The 20,332-nt window shown below is 51.0% G+C and overlaps 1 protein-coding gene across 5 annotated transcripts in view; it reads left to right on the top strand.

Moving 5' to 3' along the window:
• The window catches only part of LOC135244776 (signal-induced proliferation-associated 1-like protein 2), a 129,641-nt gene that overhangs the window by 48,914 nt on the left and 60,395 nt on the right, over positions 1-20,332 (top strand). For all 5 annotated transcript variants that reach the window (XM_064317370.1, XM_064317346.1, XM_064317339.1 and 2 more), the window contains exons 2-4: positions 6,489-8,335; positions 12,480-12,613; positions 15,760-15,948. In XM_064317370.1, coding sequence (XP_064173440.1) covers positions 6,925-8,335; positions 12,480-12,613; positions 15,760-15,948 — 1,734 coding nt within the window. In that variant the 5' untranslated portion in view covers positions 6,489-6,924. The remainder of the gene's footprint in view (positions 1-6,488; positions 8,336-12,479; positions 12,614-15,759; positions 15,949-20,332) is intronic.

The following is a 20,332-nucleotide window of genomic DNA, read 5'->3' as shown; positions in this document are numbered from 1 at the left end:
ATTGATTGATTGAGTAGAGGGAAAGGCCAGTGCTGTGTGTGCTACAGGCCCACTGGTGGGTAGAGCAGTAAAAGTGTGAAAGATAGTTGTGGATTAATGGAAAGATCTCGAACTCTCTGAAATTCACCCGTGGAAAACGTTCTTTGTGAACTGCTACGTGACAGGCTGTTTGTGAAGGGAACTATGCAAAAAGTAGATGGGTTAATGTGATTGGTTGATCGGTTTGTTGATTGGCCTCGCTGCTCTCAGTTCAGTCCGCACACGCTCAGACTCCTCTCAGCCTTGTCCCAACTAAGTGCAGTGTGGAAAAAGAGGATGGCCAGAGCTACTGCAGAGCAACCCTGGTTTTACATTTTAAAAAATCCTCACAGAGGCACGTTTGTACTTTAGTTTTATATTCATGGGAAAAAGGGGGAAGGAAAATCTGCCTTTGAAAGAGAGAGAGAGCGAGCGTAACTCTGGCAGCGGGCTTCCTGGTGACTTCATGCTGAAAGCATTGACTGTGCAAGTGGGAGTTTCTCCTCTTATCGGTGTGTGGCTGTTTTGTCATGTGCACAGTGATCTCTCTCTCTCTCTCTCTTTCCCCCTCCCTCTCTTGCCCTCTCTCTTCTCTCTCTTAATCACTTTCTCTCTCTCTCCTTTTCGCCTTCTCTCCCTCTCTCTCCTCTCTCTTAATCTCACTCTCTCTCTCTCTCTCTCTCTCCCTCTCTCCCTCCCTCTCTCTCTCTCTCTGCTGGTCATTTCGCCACTGGCAGCATCTTCAAAGGAGGGCTGGCGTTTCTGCTCCCTCTCTAGCTCGGCGGTGTTTGTTTGTTCAGGATCCAGAGACGGTCTCTCCGGCTCAGGCAGATTAAAAGCACTTTGGGGGAGATTCGGTTTCCAACGAGAGGCTAGCGGGGGAATCTGTGTCTTTTGAAAGGCTTCTTCCAGTCCTGGGAATGCCTTGTTTTTTGTGTTGTGTTTTTTCCCCTTGTCAGCATGTTAAAGCTGTAATCCCCAGGAAACAAAGACAAGGCCAGGTGAAAAGGGAGAGCTCGTTGCAGGTGTAGAGTTCTGATTATTGCTGAAGACACGCAATTCTGTACTAAGACTGGGCAGCCAGGGAAATAAAATGCAGGATTCGCTGTTTTTCAGACCCACTCTGTCTTCAGCCTCGACGAATAGAAAGGAGCACTCTGTTTATTTTTCTGTGGTAATGTTACCGCACATCATTTCCATATGTAAATCCGGAGCGGTGCTCTCTGTAACTGAAACCGGCCGTCTGTTGCAGACTCTTTAATGCACTGCGTGCCGTGCGACCCGTTGCTGACTTTGATGATGTTCCTCCAATCCGGTGCGGCTTTAAATTGCTTGCATAATGCACGGTAACCTATAATTTGACTGTTTATTTTTTTGTTCCCCCCCCCCCCCGCGAGAGCAATCGAGGTTAAGTACCTTTGCCTTCGGGGCATGTCAGTTGGGCTCCTCCTGGGGATTACGGTCCGCGGACTTTCTGATCGCGGACCTGGCAACCCGCCACCAGACACTCCAGACGCGCCTCGCGCGGGAAAGCCGACCCGTCCCGTCGAGCGGATTTTCGCGTTAGTTCTGTCTGCTGGGGGCAGACCGCGGTCTGACTCGTCGTTGTCGAACAGACTGCCGTTTTCGGACCTGTGTGCCGTTGATTGTCGAGACTAGTTTTTTTTGTCACCGTGGGAGAGGTGAGTTTTTAAAGCTCAGAGACAAGGTCAATATTTTAAGGAAAAGTGAAACACTTTGTCTTTAAGCATCTGAAAAGCGGCATGGGTGCATGGATAAATGTGTTGTAAAAAAGTGATTAACTTTTATAATAATGAGAAAAAAGATACGTTCTTTTATGCCACCTTATCAGGGGTTGATCAGTTGTTCCCAATAGATGCATCCCTGTACTATACACAAATTGTCCATAGAATGTGCAGTTTAAAGATGAACAGAAAAGCTTGCTGTAGAGGTTGGGTAAATTAGAACCTATGAATGGCTTTCACAAAACGTATCATTGCATGCCAGGCCCAGTTTACCTACCAATGGCACTTGGCAATTGACTGATGGGGGACTGGATTTGTGATGTCAGTTTCGTAACATGCAGCATCCACCACTGTAGTCTGGCAGGGGGACTGGGTTTGTGATGTTGGTTCCATAACGTGCAGCACCCAACACTGTAGAGTGTAGACTGGCTGGGGGACTGGGTTTGTGATGTCAGTTCCGTTATGTGCAGCACCCAACACTGTAGAGTGTAGACTGGCTGGGGGACTGGGTTTGTGATGTCAGTACCAGTTTCAGAAACTTTAACTGGAACTTAAAGCACCAGCTGGCTGACCAGGCCCCGCGAACCTCGAAGCGATTGTACGCGAAGCCGGACCGCGGTAGATCCCGGAGCTTCGGCGCGCGCGGTGTCCGTCGCGTACGCTGCGGCCGCGTCCTCGCTCAGTCGCGGCAGATGTGAAAAGAGTCCCGCCGCAATTCCATATAATCCGTCCCTTCGAACGAGCGGATGAAGCCCAGATCTTGTCTCGCCGTGGGGCTTAAGAGATCTCGCCGTCCGGTTTTATGAAATTACACGGGGTGTTATCCCATTTTCTTGGCAAGCGTCCAATCGGTGTCTCGTGGTCTTGCCCTTACTGGCCAATCATAATCCTTGTTTTTTTTTTTTTTTTCCCCCACCGGCTGTGTGGAGAACTTGCGAGACTCCTGTTATTCAATTGGCAAGGGTTTGAAGGAGCACGACGGAAAGAATGCACCGAAATGAAAGTGTTTTGCATTATTAACTGGTTGTCACTGATAGGGGGGATGATGGATACAAGGCTGGATCCTTACTTTTTAATGCTCCCCCCCCCATGCGTCGAGGTCGTGGTTCATCCGCCAAGAGAATTGGCGCTGATGCCCCTCATGCGTGACCGTGCAGTTTTAACGAGGAGAAATTGCTATTGTGTCGTTTGTTTAGTTTCGTTCCAGCCGAGGTGAGGCGGCTCCCTGGGTGCTTCCTGGTTTGTGGAGACACGGTCACGTTCCCCACCCTCGAGAAAATCAGGGAATCTGATCTGCGTCACGTTGACATCTGAGACGCAGTCCGACTGTCTCGTTGTATTTAGCCAGGTACTTCTCAGGGCTTTGAGATTATCTAGTGCGAAGCTGCCCAACCCTGTTCCTCAACAAGATTTCTAATGAGATGAATGAGGTGTGCTTTGTTTGGGTTGGAGTGAAAACCTACGGGACGATAGATCTCCAGGAACAGGGTTGGGCAGACCTGATCTCGTATTTCTGAAAGTCCGGGTCACCTCTAGTTCTGCAGGGTTGTTGTGCAAACTGGTGTTCAGTGTGTTTCAGTACTTACATGCTTCATTTAAGTCACTGATTAGCTAAAGATTCCACACGCCTCATTTCCAAGGACTAACTTGCTTGCTGATTGAAAGAAAACCACAAAAGCCAGGAGCCACTGCAGCCCCCCCCAGGACTGAATTGGGTGTTTTCCTGGAATTTGATCTTTGCAGGATACAAAATTTATGGATCGCTCACCAGCTTGGAGAATCTACGTAACCATGTTAAGATTCCATTGGGTGTTGCGTCCCCCGAAGTCTGAGGGGAGAAATTGTTCAGCTTTGTCTGTCATGGGTAAATCAGACCTTAAAGTGGGCGTGTCCACTTATATGAACGGTTAGCCTATGGGCTAGAGTCAGCATTAGATCATTCTGCTTCCTGCTGAGCTCCGTATCTCTGGAATGTTTTATTTATTCAGGGACTTCGCTTCTTGAAGTTAATGGCAGTGTTGGGGGTGGGGGGGGGGGGTGTTGGGCAGTCCCCTGCTGGAGGTTGTATCACGTTGCATGTAGAACATTAATGCTACTCTGTTTCCTCTGGAAAAACAAGTAAAAGCTATTTAGGTCAACAGCTGCCCGTTCCCAAGTCCACCAAACCAGGGTGTTTCTCCTTGCCCTGAGAAGCACAGCGGGGTTCAATCCCACCCCCCCCCCCCCCCACCGCCCTTAAGGGTTTGACTCCCCATGGGCATTCTTGTTCCCCTTTCCTTTTCCATTCATAAGAAAACAAAAGTATTACTGTATGCTGTCCCTGCAGTCACACGTTTAGGGAGCTTGGCTCTTAGCCCTTTTTCGAAGAGGTCCGTCTGTAGTCCCCTTACGTCTCCTCCACAGCCCTCTTTCATGGCAAAATATAGGCCTAATAAAACAACGCGATTGTGTCATGGAACCTCGGTTTAACAAAACCTGCCATTGTGGCGGGCAAAAGTCTTTGGGGTGACTTATTAACAGTATCCAAAGGTCCCTAAGGTGCAGGCAGGTTCTGCCCGGGTTGGTGTGGGGTACTTTTTGGGTTAGGCTGCTCTGTTCCCACGCCAAATGTAACAACAGTCACCTCCCCCCCCCCCCCCTCCCCAGGAACCAAACGTCCCGAAAATAGATCAGGATGTAGGCTAACTTGCTGCCAAAGAAAAAATGGGTTTGCGGACGTCCTAATACCAAACCCGGTGGCGTACTTTTATTTGTTTTATTTTTTTTTACTGTTCTGGCATTTGTTCTTCAGACTTTCCTGCGCTTTTTATAACCTCCCGAAATACAACATGTTTAACTTTCTCCCCCTCGGGGAGAAGAAAATAAAATTTCAACATGGCAATATTGAAGGGGGAAAAATGGAGTGGGCTGCGGTTAGATGTTTGGGATTGGGAGCCAGAGCGATGTGTGTCCAGCAAAGTGGCTCGCTTCTCCTTCATGATTAGAAACAGGGAGGTTTGAGCCTCGGGTGAGTCAGGCACAGTTAGGGCTCTGTTTTCCTAATCCATGTCGTATGGCGCGTGGACGCAGTCAGGCGTGTGGGCGCGCTGGGTGTGGCTATTCAGTGTTGGTGTTTATTAGACCAAAGGCAAGGAGCGCAGAGCTCAGAGGGCATGGCGCAGGTGGAAAATGGGCTGCATTGTGCAGAATATATTATCAGTGGGTGTGTTGCATTTGCATGCATTCATTTTTTTGACAACAACTGCGTGGAACAAGGAATGTTCGTCTCCAACGGCGATGGGGCCGAACATTCCATTTTAACGGCAAACGTCTACAACAATCATAATCTTATTTATCCCCCCCTTCACCCCGGCTATTAAAAAAGACCTCTTTTGTCTCTAAGGGCTTCCTTTTGGGAAATATTATTGCTGGCTCTAGCCCTCCCTCCCCCCCACCCTAACCCTAACCCCCCCACCACCACCGCCATATCCCATCGCTCTCTTTCCTGTTTCCCAAGCCGCAGAGCGGGGCCGAAGTGATACTCGCAGGTGATTCATGTGCATGGCTTAGGCTTCCTGTAATAGGTCTTTGTTAAATGCCTCGCCGCCAGAAGTTGAAGTGGCGCATTGAGCTCCAGCCACACGTTATTTAATACCCATAATGGGTTTTCCTTTCTGCTCCGCGAGCTCGGTGATAAAACAAGGGATCGGGGCGGTTTCACCGAAGGCCCTTTCATCATGGAGAGGAAAAAGAGTAGCACGATTCAGATCTATCAGACATTTAGAATCGGCTCTGTTTCTGCACGGGGTCCAGCATACCTCCTCCTGCTAGTATATTTCACTCTTTAAAAAAAAATAAATAAAAAACAAAAACAACCCCCCCCCCCCCCCTTTCATGTCACTTGTTACATGTTGCCCCATCCCAGCACTTTTTCGTAATTTGTATTTGTCCTAATACTGTAGCTTATTCTTCTGCCTAGTTTGTTTTGTAGAGGTTAGGTCAGTATAGTGTTCACTGTGTGAACTGTGTTCTTGGCTAGAACTAGCTGTACAAAATAAGTATTGTACCTTACTGAACCTGTGTTTAGCAGTTGTCTATGACCATGAAATGCATGATAAAAGCGTCTGCCAAATGAATGTAATGTAATGTAATGCTAGTGTCAGAATAATGCACAAGAGCTGTGCCTGTTTGAAGAAGGCACATATCGTGTCCACACACATGAAGCAGATGTGTTATTCATACGTTGCGTGATGATTAATATGTTGTAAAACGCATTTCCTGCTAATGCGCCATTTTTAAAAATGAATCCGGAACCACCGGGAAGTTGTCAAAGGGCTCTCTGTCCCCCACGGGCTGGGGTCTTCGGGTTTCTCTCGCGTCCGTCTGCGCCAGTGTTTGAGTTGGCTGGCGTCCGTGAGCCAGGCGCATCTGAAAAAGGGCTGCTTTTGAAACGTGGAATTCCCTCAAACGTGCCGACAAAGCACAGGCCGCTTAATCACCCCCTTCAGCCTCGTGTGAATGCAGGGAGGATTACTGTTCCCATCATGCAGCAGCCAAATGCATTATGTGTCTTTTGTGAATTAAAAAATTGCGCGCGTTGTGTTAATGTTTTTCTCTCCCGCTATGCTACTAATTTGAAAGGCATTTTTTTTTTTGGATTTCGAGAAATTTTACATTTCCCCAGATCTAAAAAAAAAAAAAAAACGGTTGTAAACTTTCTTCTTTCTCGTCTGTGTTTTTGTGCAGATCTCTGAAGGATCCTGATTGGTCATCCGCTGTCCCGATCTACCATCGGTACTGTGACACGTGAACCCCTGCTCTCCCTGCTCATTCCCGAAAACACTTCACCGCCTTTGCGGAGGGCAAATTTTGCACGGCGAACGCTTTGCCCCGCCCCTTCCTGTGGATTATGGACTTGCGATAAGCTGGGACACTTCGACACGGGGTCCTTCCTTGGAAGCTGCAAGCGGAGAAACCCTTTGAGAGGTCCTCTGGAGAGGGTCCGGCAGGTGAGTTGCGGTGGTGCGATGGAGAGGGGTCCCGAAATCCCACCCTGCACGGGGATTGCGCGCAGGGCGTGAGCGACCCCTCCGCCTCCAGGCCGCCGCCGCAGACGAAGAGGACGACGACAGAGCGAAGCCCGTCGGAGTAGCGGGAGGTGCTGGAGGAATCCTGGGAAATTATGCAGTCAGATGACCTGTTTAATAAGAAGCTTAGAGCCTTAAACGGGAACATGGGACCGCCTACCTCCAACGTGCAGGGCACGCCAGCCATGCCCAAAATGGGCGTACGGGCTCGGGTGTCCGAGTGGCCCCCGCGGAAGGAGGCCTGGGAGGGCCGTCCGCCCCCAAACTATGAGAGCTTGATGATTGGCTACCATAACGGCCAATCGGACGAGAGCATGGAAGTTAACGAGCAAGGCGGCAGGGTAGGCCCGGATCCAGAGCTGCCCGACGCGAAATACTTACTGGGCGACCTCCTGGACCACGCCTCCCCGCTCAAGATGGGGTTGCACCCGATACGCCAGCGCAGCAACAGCGACGTGACCATCAGCGACATCGACGCCGAGGACCTGCTGGACCAGAACGCCGTCAACCCCAACACGGGCGCGTCGCTGCACCGGGAGTACGGCAGCACCTCGTCCATCGACCGGCAGGGCCTGGGGGTCGGGGACGTGGGCTTCTTTACCCTGCTGAAGGGGTATCGGGTGGACCCGCTGGACCACCGGGCCGTGCCCCCGCTGGGGTTCCCCGAGCTGCTGCGCTACGACACCGCCTTCTCCCCCAGCCTGCACACGGCCGCGCAGATCGCCCGCGGCGAGATCGTGCACATCGCCGGGCTGGACTACGCCGACGGCTCGCTCCTGTACGGCCGGGGCGGGATGGGCGGGCCGGGGGTTGCCGGGGAGAAGTCCTTCATGCGCCGCTTCCGCTCGTCGGAGGGCTCGGAGACCTCGCTCTTCCGGAAGCTGCGGACCATCAAGAGTGAGAGCGACGGGCTCCTCCGCCTCTCCTCGCTGGGCGGCGAGCAGGACGACCGGCGGACGCCGAACTTCCAGAAGTGCTTCGCGCACTACGACGTGCAGAGCGTCCTCTTCAACATCGGCGAGGCCGTGGCCAACCGCGCCAACCTGGGCCGCCGCAAGAACACCACCACCGGGGCGTCCGCCGCCTCGCAGTACCAGATCGCCGGCGGAGGGGGCGGGCCCGGGGGCGGGATCGGGGGCGCGGTGCCCGCGTGCGAATCGCCGCTGGGCAGCCGGGAGGACCTGAACTCCAAGGAGAACCCGGACGCGGACGAGGGCGACGGCAAGAGCAGCGGCCTGGTCCTCAGCTGCCCGTACTTCCGCAACGAGATCGGCGGCGAGGGCGAGAGGCGCATCTCGCTCTCCCGGGCCAACGCCGCCCCCTACAGCGCGGGGGAGAACTGCTCCTTCGAGTCCTCCCTCAGCTCCCACTGCACCAACGCGGGCGTGTCCGTGCTGGAGGTCCCGCGCGAGAACCAGCCCATACACCGGGAGAAGGTCAAGCGCTACATCATCGAGCACATCGACCTGGGGGCCTACTACTACCACAAGTACTTCTACAACAGAGGTGAGGCGGAGCTGAGTTTACATGTGTAACCCAGGAAACCCAGTTTATAAGCCAGTTCTGCTTGCAGGCGAACACCAACATGTTGAGAGGCCCGGTTGGGCCTGTGTAGGGTCACAGTACTGTCTGGCTGTTCTGTCTGGTTCTTTTTTTTTAATTTTATCTTCATGAGAAAGCTTCAGAACGACCTCAGCAAGCTTCCTGTAGCAGACATGCAGCGCGGCTGCAGATGAGGCCACAAGCGCATTCATATCTATTTATATGTAAATAAGTTTATAGAATCTGTGTTCAGTTTATAGAACCTGTGGTCAAAGTGAACGCGATACAAACGTTGTTTTTGCAGAAATTTATTCCCTACGGTAAGTGTTTGTACCGCAAAAGTGAGGCCTGCAGGTTAGGACTACTCGACAGCCTTTTGTTACGTCCGCTGTGACTCATAACGCTTGTCTTTGTGCTCCTCGTTTTTGACTAATGCACCTCTCTGTGTCTGTTTATCTGTTGCTTACGTAAAGTGTCTGCAATCTATTGAAAAGCTCTGTACAGATATGAAGCGCATTGTAGTTTCTGGTGCATAAGAGCGAATGAATTATAGGCCCTGTTTTCGGGGGGGGAAGTTTATTTTTGTCGCCGGCAAAACAGGGAAGTTTGTGTCCGACGTGTGGGAGCGCTCGCGATAAGCTCGGGGGTCTGCCGATTGCGGGAATGTCTCTCGGAAGATTTTCTTGCAGACTACCAGGAATGCGTCTGCGGATTAGCCCGGAAGGTTCTGCGGACAAAAGGGGGATTGTTTCCGTGTTGTGCCTTCGGGCTTCCCGAGGGGGTTTGGAGCTGGGTGTTCCCCCTGGGGGGAGATGTGGTATCTGTACTTGTCAGGTGCTGCGATATGTCAAGCAAGTTTTTCGGAGAAGGAGGTTCAGCAGTCCCCCCCCCTATATCCCAAACTCCTCAGCTGTCAAAACGGGTGCTTCGTTCCCCCGGATTTTGATCGAAACCTCCGTACGGGCATCCAGAGATGGCGCTTACTTGCGCGACTGCCTGGTGGAACGGGTTTCGGGTTTTTTTTTTTTTTTTTTAGTTTTTTTTTTTTTGCATTTGGTGTCACACCGATTGTAAAACCTGAAATCCCTTCCGGCCCCTCTCCTGCTCCCCTTGCAGAGTTATCCTCCTCCGCCATGGAATGTTTTGGAAATAGATGCCTCCCTGCTTTTTTGTTTACGGAAACACTTCGAGGTTTGTGGTTCTCCTCACCCCCTCAGATTTCTGCGACCGTGCGAGTGAGGAAATGGGAAAAAAAATGAATATATAGTGCTTTTAATTTGCAAAATTACTGTTCATATGCAGTGAGTGGGCATTGCTGCATGTGAGTAGAGTAGAGGATTCAAACGTGCTCTTATTTTGACGTCTTTAACCTGTATCGAGGTAAGTAAAAAATAAAAAAAAATGCTGACCACTTGAAGGTTTGCTTTTTTTATAGTAGTGTCAGCAAAATCCATAGGAGCGGAACTTCCAGGTAATGGGGGGAGGGACGAGGGGGGGAGAAGAAGAGGCAGGAAGGGAACACGTTGGTTTGACTGTAGATGTGCAGATTTACATCCAAATAAATCACTCAAAACCGGTCTCCAGAATGCAGGAACTTTCACGCAGCAGGCCTCGTATTAAAGGGGGCGGAAATGGCGGTTTTTCCCCCCTCCTCTCTGACGGTTGTCTGAGCGTAATTAACTCAGGACAGAGAGACCTGCCGGTGTCGCGGTGAAGACCCGGTGTGGCACAGGCGTGCCTTTCCGCCAAGCGCGTGACCGGGACAGCCGCGTTGCCAGGGGCGACGGCTCTGTCGGGAGGTCTGCTGCCTCGGGGTCGCGCGGTAATCCTGTCCGTCTGGGGGGCGGGGTGTCATGTGATGTGCCCCGGCCAAGGAGAGGGAGAGGAGAAATTCAGATGGGGGGGAGGAGAGGAAGCAAGAGAAAGATCAGGCCTGTCAACACCTCTTCTACAGGTGTCTGTCTGACCCCCCCCGCAAACCCCCCCATCCCACCATCCCACAACAGTGGCAGGCTTTTATCACCTATGACCACTCATTGATCCTATCGACCCACCCCACCCTCACCCCCTCCCCTTCCCCCCCCACCGCCCTACCTCAAGCCAACTGCAACCATTTAAAAGGCTCCAAACTCTGACCACCCTCGATCCACTAAAAACAAGGTTCTGAACCCACTGGGTGCTGTGTGTGACACTGTACTGTAATGGATGGGGACCTATGCTTGTAACTCAGAGGTTGCAGGTTTGAGTCTAAGGTGGGGCACTACCATTGCACCCTAAAGCAAAAATACTGAATTGTGCTAAATTGTGAAATACTGTGCTGAATTGCCTAAGCAAGCATTCAGATGGATAAATGGATACACATGCATATAAAATATAAAATGTCAGATGGGTACAAAATACAAAAATACAGTGTTAATGTCAGTCAAGTCCTCCTTTCCCTAGCTGTCCAGGCTTACAGCGCTACGCACGGCAGTGTCCAAACTAGTCATATCCCCATTGTCTCATGTACAATACAATGATGACATAGACACAGAATAATAGTCAATTTTAGAGAACAAAAAAAAAACATTTCCCGGTTAATTGGGGTGAATGATGTGGGCTTATTGTGTATCTGTTCTAAGGCCTAGTGATTAGCTGACTCAATGCAGGAGTATTTATTCTCGCCCGTGGGGAGCTGCAGGTTTTTCCTCAGCACTCAGTGCTTAACTGATGAATTAAAGCAGCTGATTACACTGTTAACTCACCTCACCTGCTTTCTTGGGACTTTAATTGGCCACTAATTTTAATGTGGAAAAAAAACGGCAGTGTCCTGCACCTCTCTAAGGTCCAAGAGCAAACACCACTGGCCTGGAATTTTTTCTGCTCATGACTCTTCCACAGATTTCCTGCTAGAACCTCTTTGCAAAAAGGCCCCATTTTTTCTTTTTCTTTTTCTTTTTTTGAGCCCCATGTTGTAGCTACTCCTTTGACTCATTGACTGTGCATGACCAGCAGGGGGCGCCCTTCGATCTGTTCAAGCTCAGCTCTCTCCAGAGTGCGCGATGCAGTGACCAGTGGGAGGCACTAGCAGGCTTCACTCATCTTGCCACACGAAAGCCATTTTGTGTGCATTTCCTGATACAGTAAAAAAAAAAAAAAGGGGAATGCCAGTGTGGAGTTCATTCTTTAACGCCAGGGGTTCCCCAAAAAGGTTTGGGAGCACGACCCTCCCAGTGGGACAGGAAGCCCTAGATTTCCGCCGAAGACCCGCTGCTGTTCCGCACGGCCAGCAAGGGGGCAAACTCACAGAGGAGAGGTCGACAACTGCCAGCCGAAAAAGTTTAAGAATCGATAAAGATCCAGGCCCCGCGTGGACCTTGTGTACTTGTATGAGATTAGCGATGTCGTTTTTCACATTTAAACATGGGTCGCTGGGTGAGTGACAGAAACAAACCCCTTTAAAAGCACTCAGGGTATTTGGGATACTTCACGTTGCTGAACCTCTCCGCCCCCCCACCTCCCCCAAATGGACATTGGTTGTTTAGACTTTGGAAATGTGCTCTTGTTTATGCGGTGAACACAGGACAGCTATTAGTCTTGCTGGAAGAAGGCTCAGTGGGATCAACCTAACCTAACATCCCCCCCGCTTTCCCCCCTTCCCCTCACCAATCTTTCATTTTTGTTCTGACTCCCAGAATCCTGTAGCCTGTTTGCCCATCCTTTTCTACTGTTATTTAAATTGTTCGACTGCAGATAATTACAAACATTGTGGAAGGAAAATAAATCAGGGACTTTTTTAGGTGACACTGAAGCCTGATTGGAGGAAAGGCCTGCGGGCTGGAGTTAAATGCTGACACTGAAGCCTGATTGGAGGAATGGACAGGGTGTGGAGTTAAGGGGGGAGGGGTAGGGATAACAGTCTCCTAGATGGCTGTTAGTGGTGTGTTTTTATTGGACGTCAGTGTAATAATTTAGGCCTTGTAACTCAAAGCTAGTTCTATGGTTCTAGATGGGGCACTGCCGTTGTGTCCTTAAATTCTTCAGTAAAGCTCACAGTGAAGAGTCACTTTGGATATGAGCACTTAAATATTATAAAAATGTAAAATAATGTTGCCATTGAACCTTCCAGAGCACCAGAACTACTTTGGCGTGGACGAGAACCTGGGGCCGGTGGCGGTGAGCATCCGGAGAGAGAAGCTGGACGATGGGAAGGATAAGGAGGGGGCGCAGTACAACTACCGGGTCACCTTCAGGACCAGCGAGGTAAAACATTAACGGCAGAAACAGTACAACTACCGGGTCACCTTCAGGACCAGTGAGGTAAAGCATCAACGGCAGAAACAGTACAACTACCGGGTCACCTTCAGGACCAGCGAGGTAAAGCATCAACGGCAGAAACAGTACAGACTCAGGGCTGGGTAACCTTCGCAGACCAGCGCAGGAACAGTGATAACAACGGCAAAAACAGTACAGCCGCCTTCAGGACCAGCGGGGTAAAACATCAACGGCAAAAACCGTACAGCCCCCCTCAGGACCAGCGGGGTAACACATTAAGGGCAAAAACCGTACAGCCGCCTTCAGGACCAGCGGGGTAAAACATTAACGGCAAAGGCAGTACAACTAGCGCCTTCGGATCCAAGGTACACATTACTGGTAAAAAACAGGATTCGGTCAACAGGTATCACCTTCGAAAACAGAGTCCTTCCGAAAAAAGCAAGTTGAAGGAATTATCACACGCTTAGTGCGGTATCATTTGCTCATCAAAGTGACACATTTTATGGCTCTTTCCCTCACTCTTTCATTCTCTCCCTCCCTCTCTCTCTACCTCTCTCTCTCTCTGTGTCTCTCTCTCTCCCTCTCTCTCATTCTCTCTCTCCCTCCCTCCCTCTCTCTCTCTCCCACTCTCTCCCTCTCTCTTCTATCGAATGCCGTTCTCCCGCTCGCCGTTTCTCAGCTGTGCAGATTGAGGGGGCCACTTTGAGTCAGTGGGTTTCTCAGCGAATGAGCATTCACAGAACTCCGCCACCCCCCCCCCCCCCCCGACCGAGAGCACTTTCTCCTCACTTCACTTCCTGCTTCACCTTGCCTGATCTCCTATCGACAGAGTCTGGTCTTGAAGGACCCGGCAGAAGCAAACACGGATTCGGGTTTTCTCAGGACAAACTCGGATTGCGTTGTTTTTATTTTTATTTTTTTTTCCGCTGGAATCTGCCGACAGCAGAATAAAAGTGCTGCCCCAGCGGTTTGGTTACCAAACCGTAGCGCGTGCGCCCGTCAGCAGTCCCAGCCCGGGGTGAAAAGGGGGTCCGGCGGGGGGAATGTGACATTATCTCGGCACGACATCGTAATGGAGTCGCTCTGTCGCCATGGCGATGGCGCGGGGACATTACACGCCTGCTTGGCGTTCCGTGGCCCGTGCAGCTGAGGGTTCTTGAACAGCGTCAGCGGCGGCGGCATCGCCCAAGATCTCTTACGATGCTTCAGTGTGGCATGTGGAAGCTGGAAGGCTGGAGTATCACCAGTATTTATCAGGCCTGATGGGGGACTTGCACTCTCTCTATCTTTTTTCTCTCTCACTCACTCACTCACTCACTCACACTCTCTCTCTTTGTCTTTCTGTCTCACGCTCTTTATCGTCTCTATCTCTGTCTCCCTGTCACTCACATTGTGCATGCGGTCACACACAATACAGGTACACACACGCACGCACACACACACAAACATGCATGCACGCACACACACACATTTTATTAACCCAAGCATATACATGCACACATGTTTAGATACATACATCCACTTACATTCACACATGCACACACGCACACACAGGCACACACACACACACACACACACACACACACGCACACACACACACACACACACACACGCACACACAGCCCTTAGTGTTAGACCGTGCCCAGCCTCCACTCTGAATTATTGAAGTAATACTGATGGAAGAGGGGAAGGAACATGTCTGGTTTAGAAAAGCACGCTTTTCTGTAAAATCAGACCCCCTGCCTCAATCCCACAGCTCTCTTCGCTGCCCGCCCCGAGCGCGCTGGGTGTTTGTTCTTTCCGGAAAGCGCCGCCGTCCTCCCACATGTTTGTTTAGATTAAAAGAGAAGGGTGTGCACGTGCTGACAGCGTGATTACAGGCTGCGTTCGTTATCGATTTCCATAAGTGCACGAGCAACACGTTCTATTGATTTGCGGCCTTAATAGAACGCTGAGCTAAATCATATAGCATAGCACCCCCCCCCCCCAACCAAAAGCCCCCTATGCCCCCGATTAAGTCAAAGGTCAAAATGTTTTTTTTTTCCCCCCACATCCACATTCTTACCGATGTCGGTAACTGTCGATTTTCCCCACCGTGGCCTAGCTTCGTATGGGCTATATGGGGCAGGATTGGCTATCGGGTTTCCGCGGAGATAGGCGGTCATGATCGGTGATGAAAGAGGCATCGTGAATTCAAGAGTGGGCGGAGCAACATATGCTGTCAGTCACCCGCTGGTCCTGACATCGTGTTTGGAGCAGATGGAGAAAAGTCTTTTTGATTGGTTCAGACAGCTGTGGTGATTGACGGCTGGGTTGCAGCTCAGCCCAAACCGTGTGTTTGGGTGAAACCCTGTCGTTCGCTGTCATTCGCTCCTGGTGAAACACCGCACCTCAGGGTTCAGACCGCTCAGGTCCGTTTTAGGAGCCGCAGGAAGACAAACGGCGGAACTCGACGTGACATCCTCTTCAGCTAAGCTGCGCTCAATAATTTATCACGGGGAGAAGTGCAGCCAGCCTGCGCTTTTAAAAAAATCTGCTGTCCCCACTGCAGCTGGGCCAACATCAGTTCCCGCTCACTTTGGCTGGCCGTTCGCTGGTTCTTCCGCTGCCTGTGTAGGGGGCCCGCTAACGTTGTCGTTTTCTCTTTCGTTCTCTTCTCTCCGGTCCTCCCTCCCTCCTTCATTCTCTCTCTTAAAAACTTTAAGTGAACTCCAGCTCGATTCGAGACAAAAAAATCCGTTTTGCTTAAATGTTTTTTATCCACTGCTGAAGAGAAATTAAGTTCATCCACACCCTGCACTCCCTTACAGTCTTGTCAGACCTGAAATGCGTGTCTTTAACATCGTTTACAACGAATTTCTCATATGAACACTGGCTTAATAAGCTTTTTTTCAGTTTTTATTCAAAAAAGTGTCTGGTTTCTGTCCTTTTTGCATAAATCTAATTTATTCTTCTGTTGGTTCTCACTCTCAATCTCCCTCTCTTTGCAGAGAGTGTTTTTCCTCGTAAGAAAACGGGAAGTGTGATTAGCTCACAGATCTCAAGTTACCCAAATTAAAATCTTAAATGTTAATGTCTCTCTCTCTCCCTCTTCCTCCCTCCCTGCCCCCCCCCCCCCCCCCCCCCCCCCGAAGCTCACCACCCTGCGGGGGGCGATCCTGGAGGACGCGGTGCCCTCCACGGCGAAGCACGGCACGGCCAGGGGCCTCCCGCTGAAGGAGGTGCTGGAGTACGTGGTGCCCGAGCTCAACATCCCGTGCCTGAGGCTGGCCATCAGCTCGCCCAAGGTCCCCGAGCAGCTGCTGAAGCTGGACGAGCAGGGGGTGAGTGAGCAAGGCTGATCTGAGATCAGTTCAGAGTGTGTCTGTACACGGGGAGGAGTGTGATCAATACTGATCTGAAATCAGTTCAGAGTATGCCTGTACACAGGGGTTTATATGGGCACTTCTGTGAGTTCTGTTTCTGTAACTGATCTCCAGCATCCCTGAGGGGTCCTATCTGAGTTTTATAGGGCCAGTAATTCACTAAGTAAAACATATCTCAGAGTGCTGATGTAGGATCAGTTATGAGTTTAGCATTTGAGCTCATAATGAACATGGTTAAACTGTGAACAGGGGAAAACTGATCCTGGGTCAGCTCTCCTGCTCCTACTCAAAATTTCACCCGGGCACTTTTATGAATAGCCATTTTAATACGCCGTGTCATTAGTAGGGTATGATGAATCGCTGTGTTATAGCTGAGGTCTGGCGTTCGCTTATTTGAAGCTTGTAATTACTGTAACTCAATGGCTGTAATTTATGTGAGTGTCACACTGCAAGGCCACATAATGCATCCTTCATAACCAGCCGTCCAGTTTGGACATTCGTGCAGTCCTTGAATGGATATCGCCCCTAACGATGTTGTAGCTATTAAATTTAACGGCTCCAGGGGATTTCGCGTTTAAAGGGCGGCGCCGTGGAAACGCAGCGGTGCCGTAGCCTAGTTAGCGTGGGATTCGACGAGACGATCATCGGGTTTTAATTTCACGAGGTCTTTGAATCTTTCAAAATGATTTTATTTATTTTATTATTATTTTCTTTTGACTGTGATGACTTGCCAGAACTTTAGCTGTTGGCTTTTGGGTTGAAAGTTTACGTTTAATTTATCCCACTTGACATGTGCTCTCATCTAATGGGATTCTTTTAAATAAACAAAAAAAAAAAATTGGCTTAAATTTTCGAGAGAGCCATTCCAGTCGAGGTCGTATGAGAGAACTCAAACGCCGAGCTGCTCTTCCTGCAGTAACAGAAAGGCGTATTTTCTGGTAAGAGCGGCAGCATCGTCAGCCCATAATTCAGGGCAGGCAGACGGGTGGATTCGTCTCCTCGGTTTTTCAGTCTTTGTGAGAGCGAGCGAGCGCCAGATCGACAGAGACATATGCGCTGTTCGGGTTTGTGTTTTCAATTTGTACGCCATTATTCTTTCTTTCATTTTCTTTCATTCCCTATCATTTTTTATCTCTTTTTTTTCTCCTTTCCTTTCTCTCCGTGTCTCTTATTTTTCCCCCACTCATTTTCTTTCTTTCTCTTTTTACTCCTATTTCTTTCTCTTTTTTTCTCGCTCTCCTCTCCCCGTCTGGAAGTCAAATCAAACGCGGAGAGCATTAAGGTCGTGTTACTCAGTCTGTGCGGGCTCCGTATCGACACGGCTAAAAATATTTGTGGTCTCCAGGTGGTTTGGTTTGGGGGGGGGGGGGGGGGGGGGGGGACGGAGAGGGGGGGGGGGGGGGGGAACGGGTGCTGTGCTGGAATCGAGCGCCCCGAAACCTGAGCCGCTCCTCAGGCTCGATTAGGAGACGCTGGTGGGGGGGGGGGTAATCCGGCGCATATCGACGGGCCGCGCGGAAGGAAGGAGCGTTTCATTAGAGACGACCCCCTCATCTCCTCATCAGCGTCATCGGTAATAAACGCCCCTTTCCCTTTTTCCGACCGCCGTTTCCCCAAATCGATCGCCGGGCGTCGATCGGGGGCATTTCATTTGCGCCCTCGCGGGCGTAGCGTCCCTCCCGGATACGGAGCAGACGGCCGTGACGTTTAATCGTTGTTTATGGGATTACGCCCGGGAAATTGAGCCTTTTTCTCCTGATATAGACTGCTGACAGAAAGGAGGAGGGGAGGGGGGGGGGCCCCAGAGCGATGGTGATGAGTCGATGAAGACGTCTCCTCCTCCTCGTGATGAAGTGATTTGACAGAGACGCTCTGAGAATGTGGCTAAGTGCTAAGCATCTCTAGATTGCGGTGTGGGGCTTTATTAATGGTGCGTTTATGAGATGTGGGCACACACACACACACACACACACAAGCACACGTACACACACACACACACACACACACACACACACACACACATATACACATCTAATGACCTCCTCTATCTGGATGTTCTTCACCAGGGTTGCAGAGCTTGTCTCTCCATAAACTCACTGAGAAAGACAAGCAGCTGTTCAGATTTCATGCAGAACCAGGTAAAAGTGCTGAGCTGAGCAGGTTTTCAGCCTCCTGCTCGTCCCAGAACTGAAGGGTTCGCCTGCCTGCTCTGTAACGGCAGGACAGCTCATTTTTTGCCTTCTCTCCCGCTGCCTGGGTGCTCCTGAGAGTCGCCACGGCGATACGGTCGTCATGAGAGACCCGCCGGTCCGCCTCCGTCGCCACGCGCCGTTATGTTCGCGCGGAGGAAGCCGCCCGCGGAGACGAAAGGCGCTCGGTTGCTAGGATGTGAGAACGCGGTAAAGCGCCGGAGAGGGGGGGGGGGGGCAGGTGCGCGCCGAGAGGCCGGGCTGAGACCTCTCGGCTCAAGCGGGGACGCTTGAGTGGCGGCCGGGGTCGTAATGCGCCGCGAACATTTCGCCTCCCGCCAGCTGCCCTCTGACGGGGTCGTCTCCCGCTACTGTGAGGACGCGTCGCTTCGAAACAAGGAAATGAAAAAGCTTTGCGTGTTCTCGTCCCAGAACTCAACTGCAATGTCGAAAAATATGATTTGTAAAGTAACGTTTCTTATTAAATCTTTAGCCGTGTTAAATTGTCATGCCAAAACGGTGGTTGTGTATCAGATACCCTGCGTGAGACACCTTCTGTCTCGATGTCCTGGATGTCCCCTACTGCGAGACACTGAGGATGGGAGTTTAGCAAAGCGGAACGACGCTCTTGATGATTTGCTCAACTGACTGTCGCTCTGAGGTCAAAGGTCAGATGGGTGGAGATAAGGTGTCAGGTGGCCAGAATGTGGCACTTAAAGCGGGAACGTTCCTTGTCCCAGTGACATGCGAGATGGCTGAATTTAGGGAGGAAAAGGGAAAGTAAACGGCGTTCCGGTTAGCCGTGAGCGCGCGCGTTCTCGCTGGCTGCGTTTGCCGCCGATTTGGTGGTCGTGCTGTTCGGAGAAAGCGATTAATCTGCTCGCGCGGTTAGCGCTGACAGGCCTCTCTGCGTCTGGGTTCGCTCGACGCCTCCCGTGCGCTCTCGGGGTGCGCCTCCCATTTTTTTCGGGAGATTAATGGCGGCTTTCTAACGCGTTTAGGCCCGCGGTTCAGGTGCCAGGTTCAGTTCCAGCGAGTGCTTCTGGTGTTTTTGTTGTACGCGATGGTGTTTCCTGTTGCACTTGGAATCTAGAGGGCTGTGAATTAAGCTCAATCCCAACGGCTGCTGTTAGCGCAGCGGGTTAGCGCAGCGGGTTAGCGCAGCAGGTTAGTGCAGCAGGTTAGCTTTGCTGGCGTTTCTGTAAAAACAACGCAGTCTACAGGCCCCAAAAAAAATGATCTGTCCAGCAAACAGGGAGCAGCCCCGATTACTCCAAATCGCAGGTTGTTCTTTTATAGGTCATTTTCAGACTTGTGTCACAAGATGACTCTTTAGTGCCACAGGGATTCTGTTGGCCTTCAGCTTAATTAATATGGCTCATTTAATTACATTATTGTCTTCAAGGCCCCTCAGGTGAGGCGATTTCCAGATGTTTTAACAGCATCTGTGCTTTTGGTTTAAATGTAGTTCCAGTTTCCTCGTCACCTCGGGCTACACGGGCAGGGCAGACAGGCAGACGTCTCTGTGACTGACAGGAGGTTGGACCGAGCAGTTAAAAAAAAAGAAGGGTTCAGGCCCTGGAGGTCAGAGAGAGAAAGAAAGAGACAGAGAGAGAGAGAGACAGAAAGACGGAGACAGAGAGAGAGGGCAAAGTGGGGGTTAGAGAGTGAGAAAGACAGGGAGAGAGATTCTGCAGGAGAGAATGCTTTGTGTTGGCTCCATGGAGAGATAGGTGCCCTCTGATGGGCTGTCTGAATGCAGTTGAGTTGGCTGAATTGGTAACCTTGGGCCTGGGGGGCAGTGGGGGGGGGGTAACATAGGAGGCCAAGGGGGAGTGACTGGTTAACTGATTCATTTAAGGTTTGTGGCAAAGGATAGCAGGCTGCGAGGGCCACTAAAATCAAGCGACAGAACAGAAAGAAAGAAAAGATGCAGAATTCACCCGTGCCCCCTTCCCCTCCTCTTCGTTGACTCCACCTTTTCTTACCATTTGAACCGGCGCACATTTTTTCCCCGAGTGGCATTCGCCGTGATGGTGTCGCCATGGCAGCGTCGCCATGGCAGCGGCACAGGGGACCGCTCGTCCTGAGTGACAGGGATGCGAGTGGCGCTGCCCGCTGCCACGGAGACCAGACCGTCCCTGGGATTTATT

Source organism: Anguilla rostrata, chromosome 2, assembly GCF_018555375.3.
Source record: "Anguilla rostrata isolate EN2019 chromosome 2, ASM1855537v3, whole genome shotgun sequence".
Classification (NCBI taxonomy): Eukaryota; Metazoa; Chordata; class Actinopteri; order Anguilliformes; family Anguillidae; genus Anguilla; species Anguilla rostrata.
The sequence above is the reverse complement of the archived record's forward strand: the minus strand, read 5'-3'. Positions and strand labels throughout refer to the sequence as shown.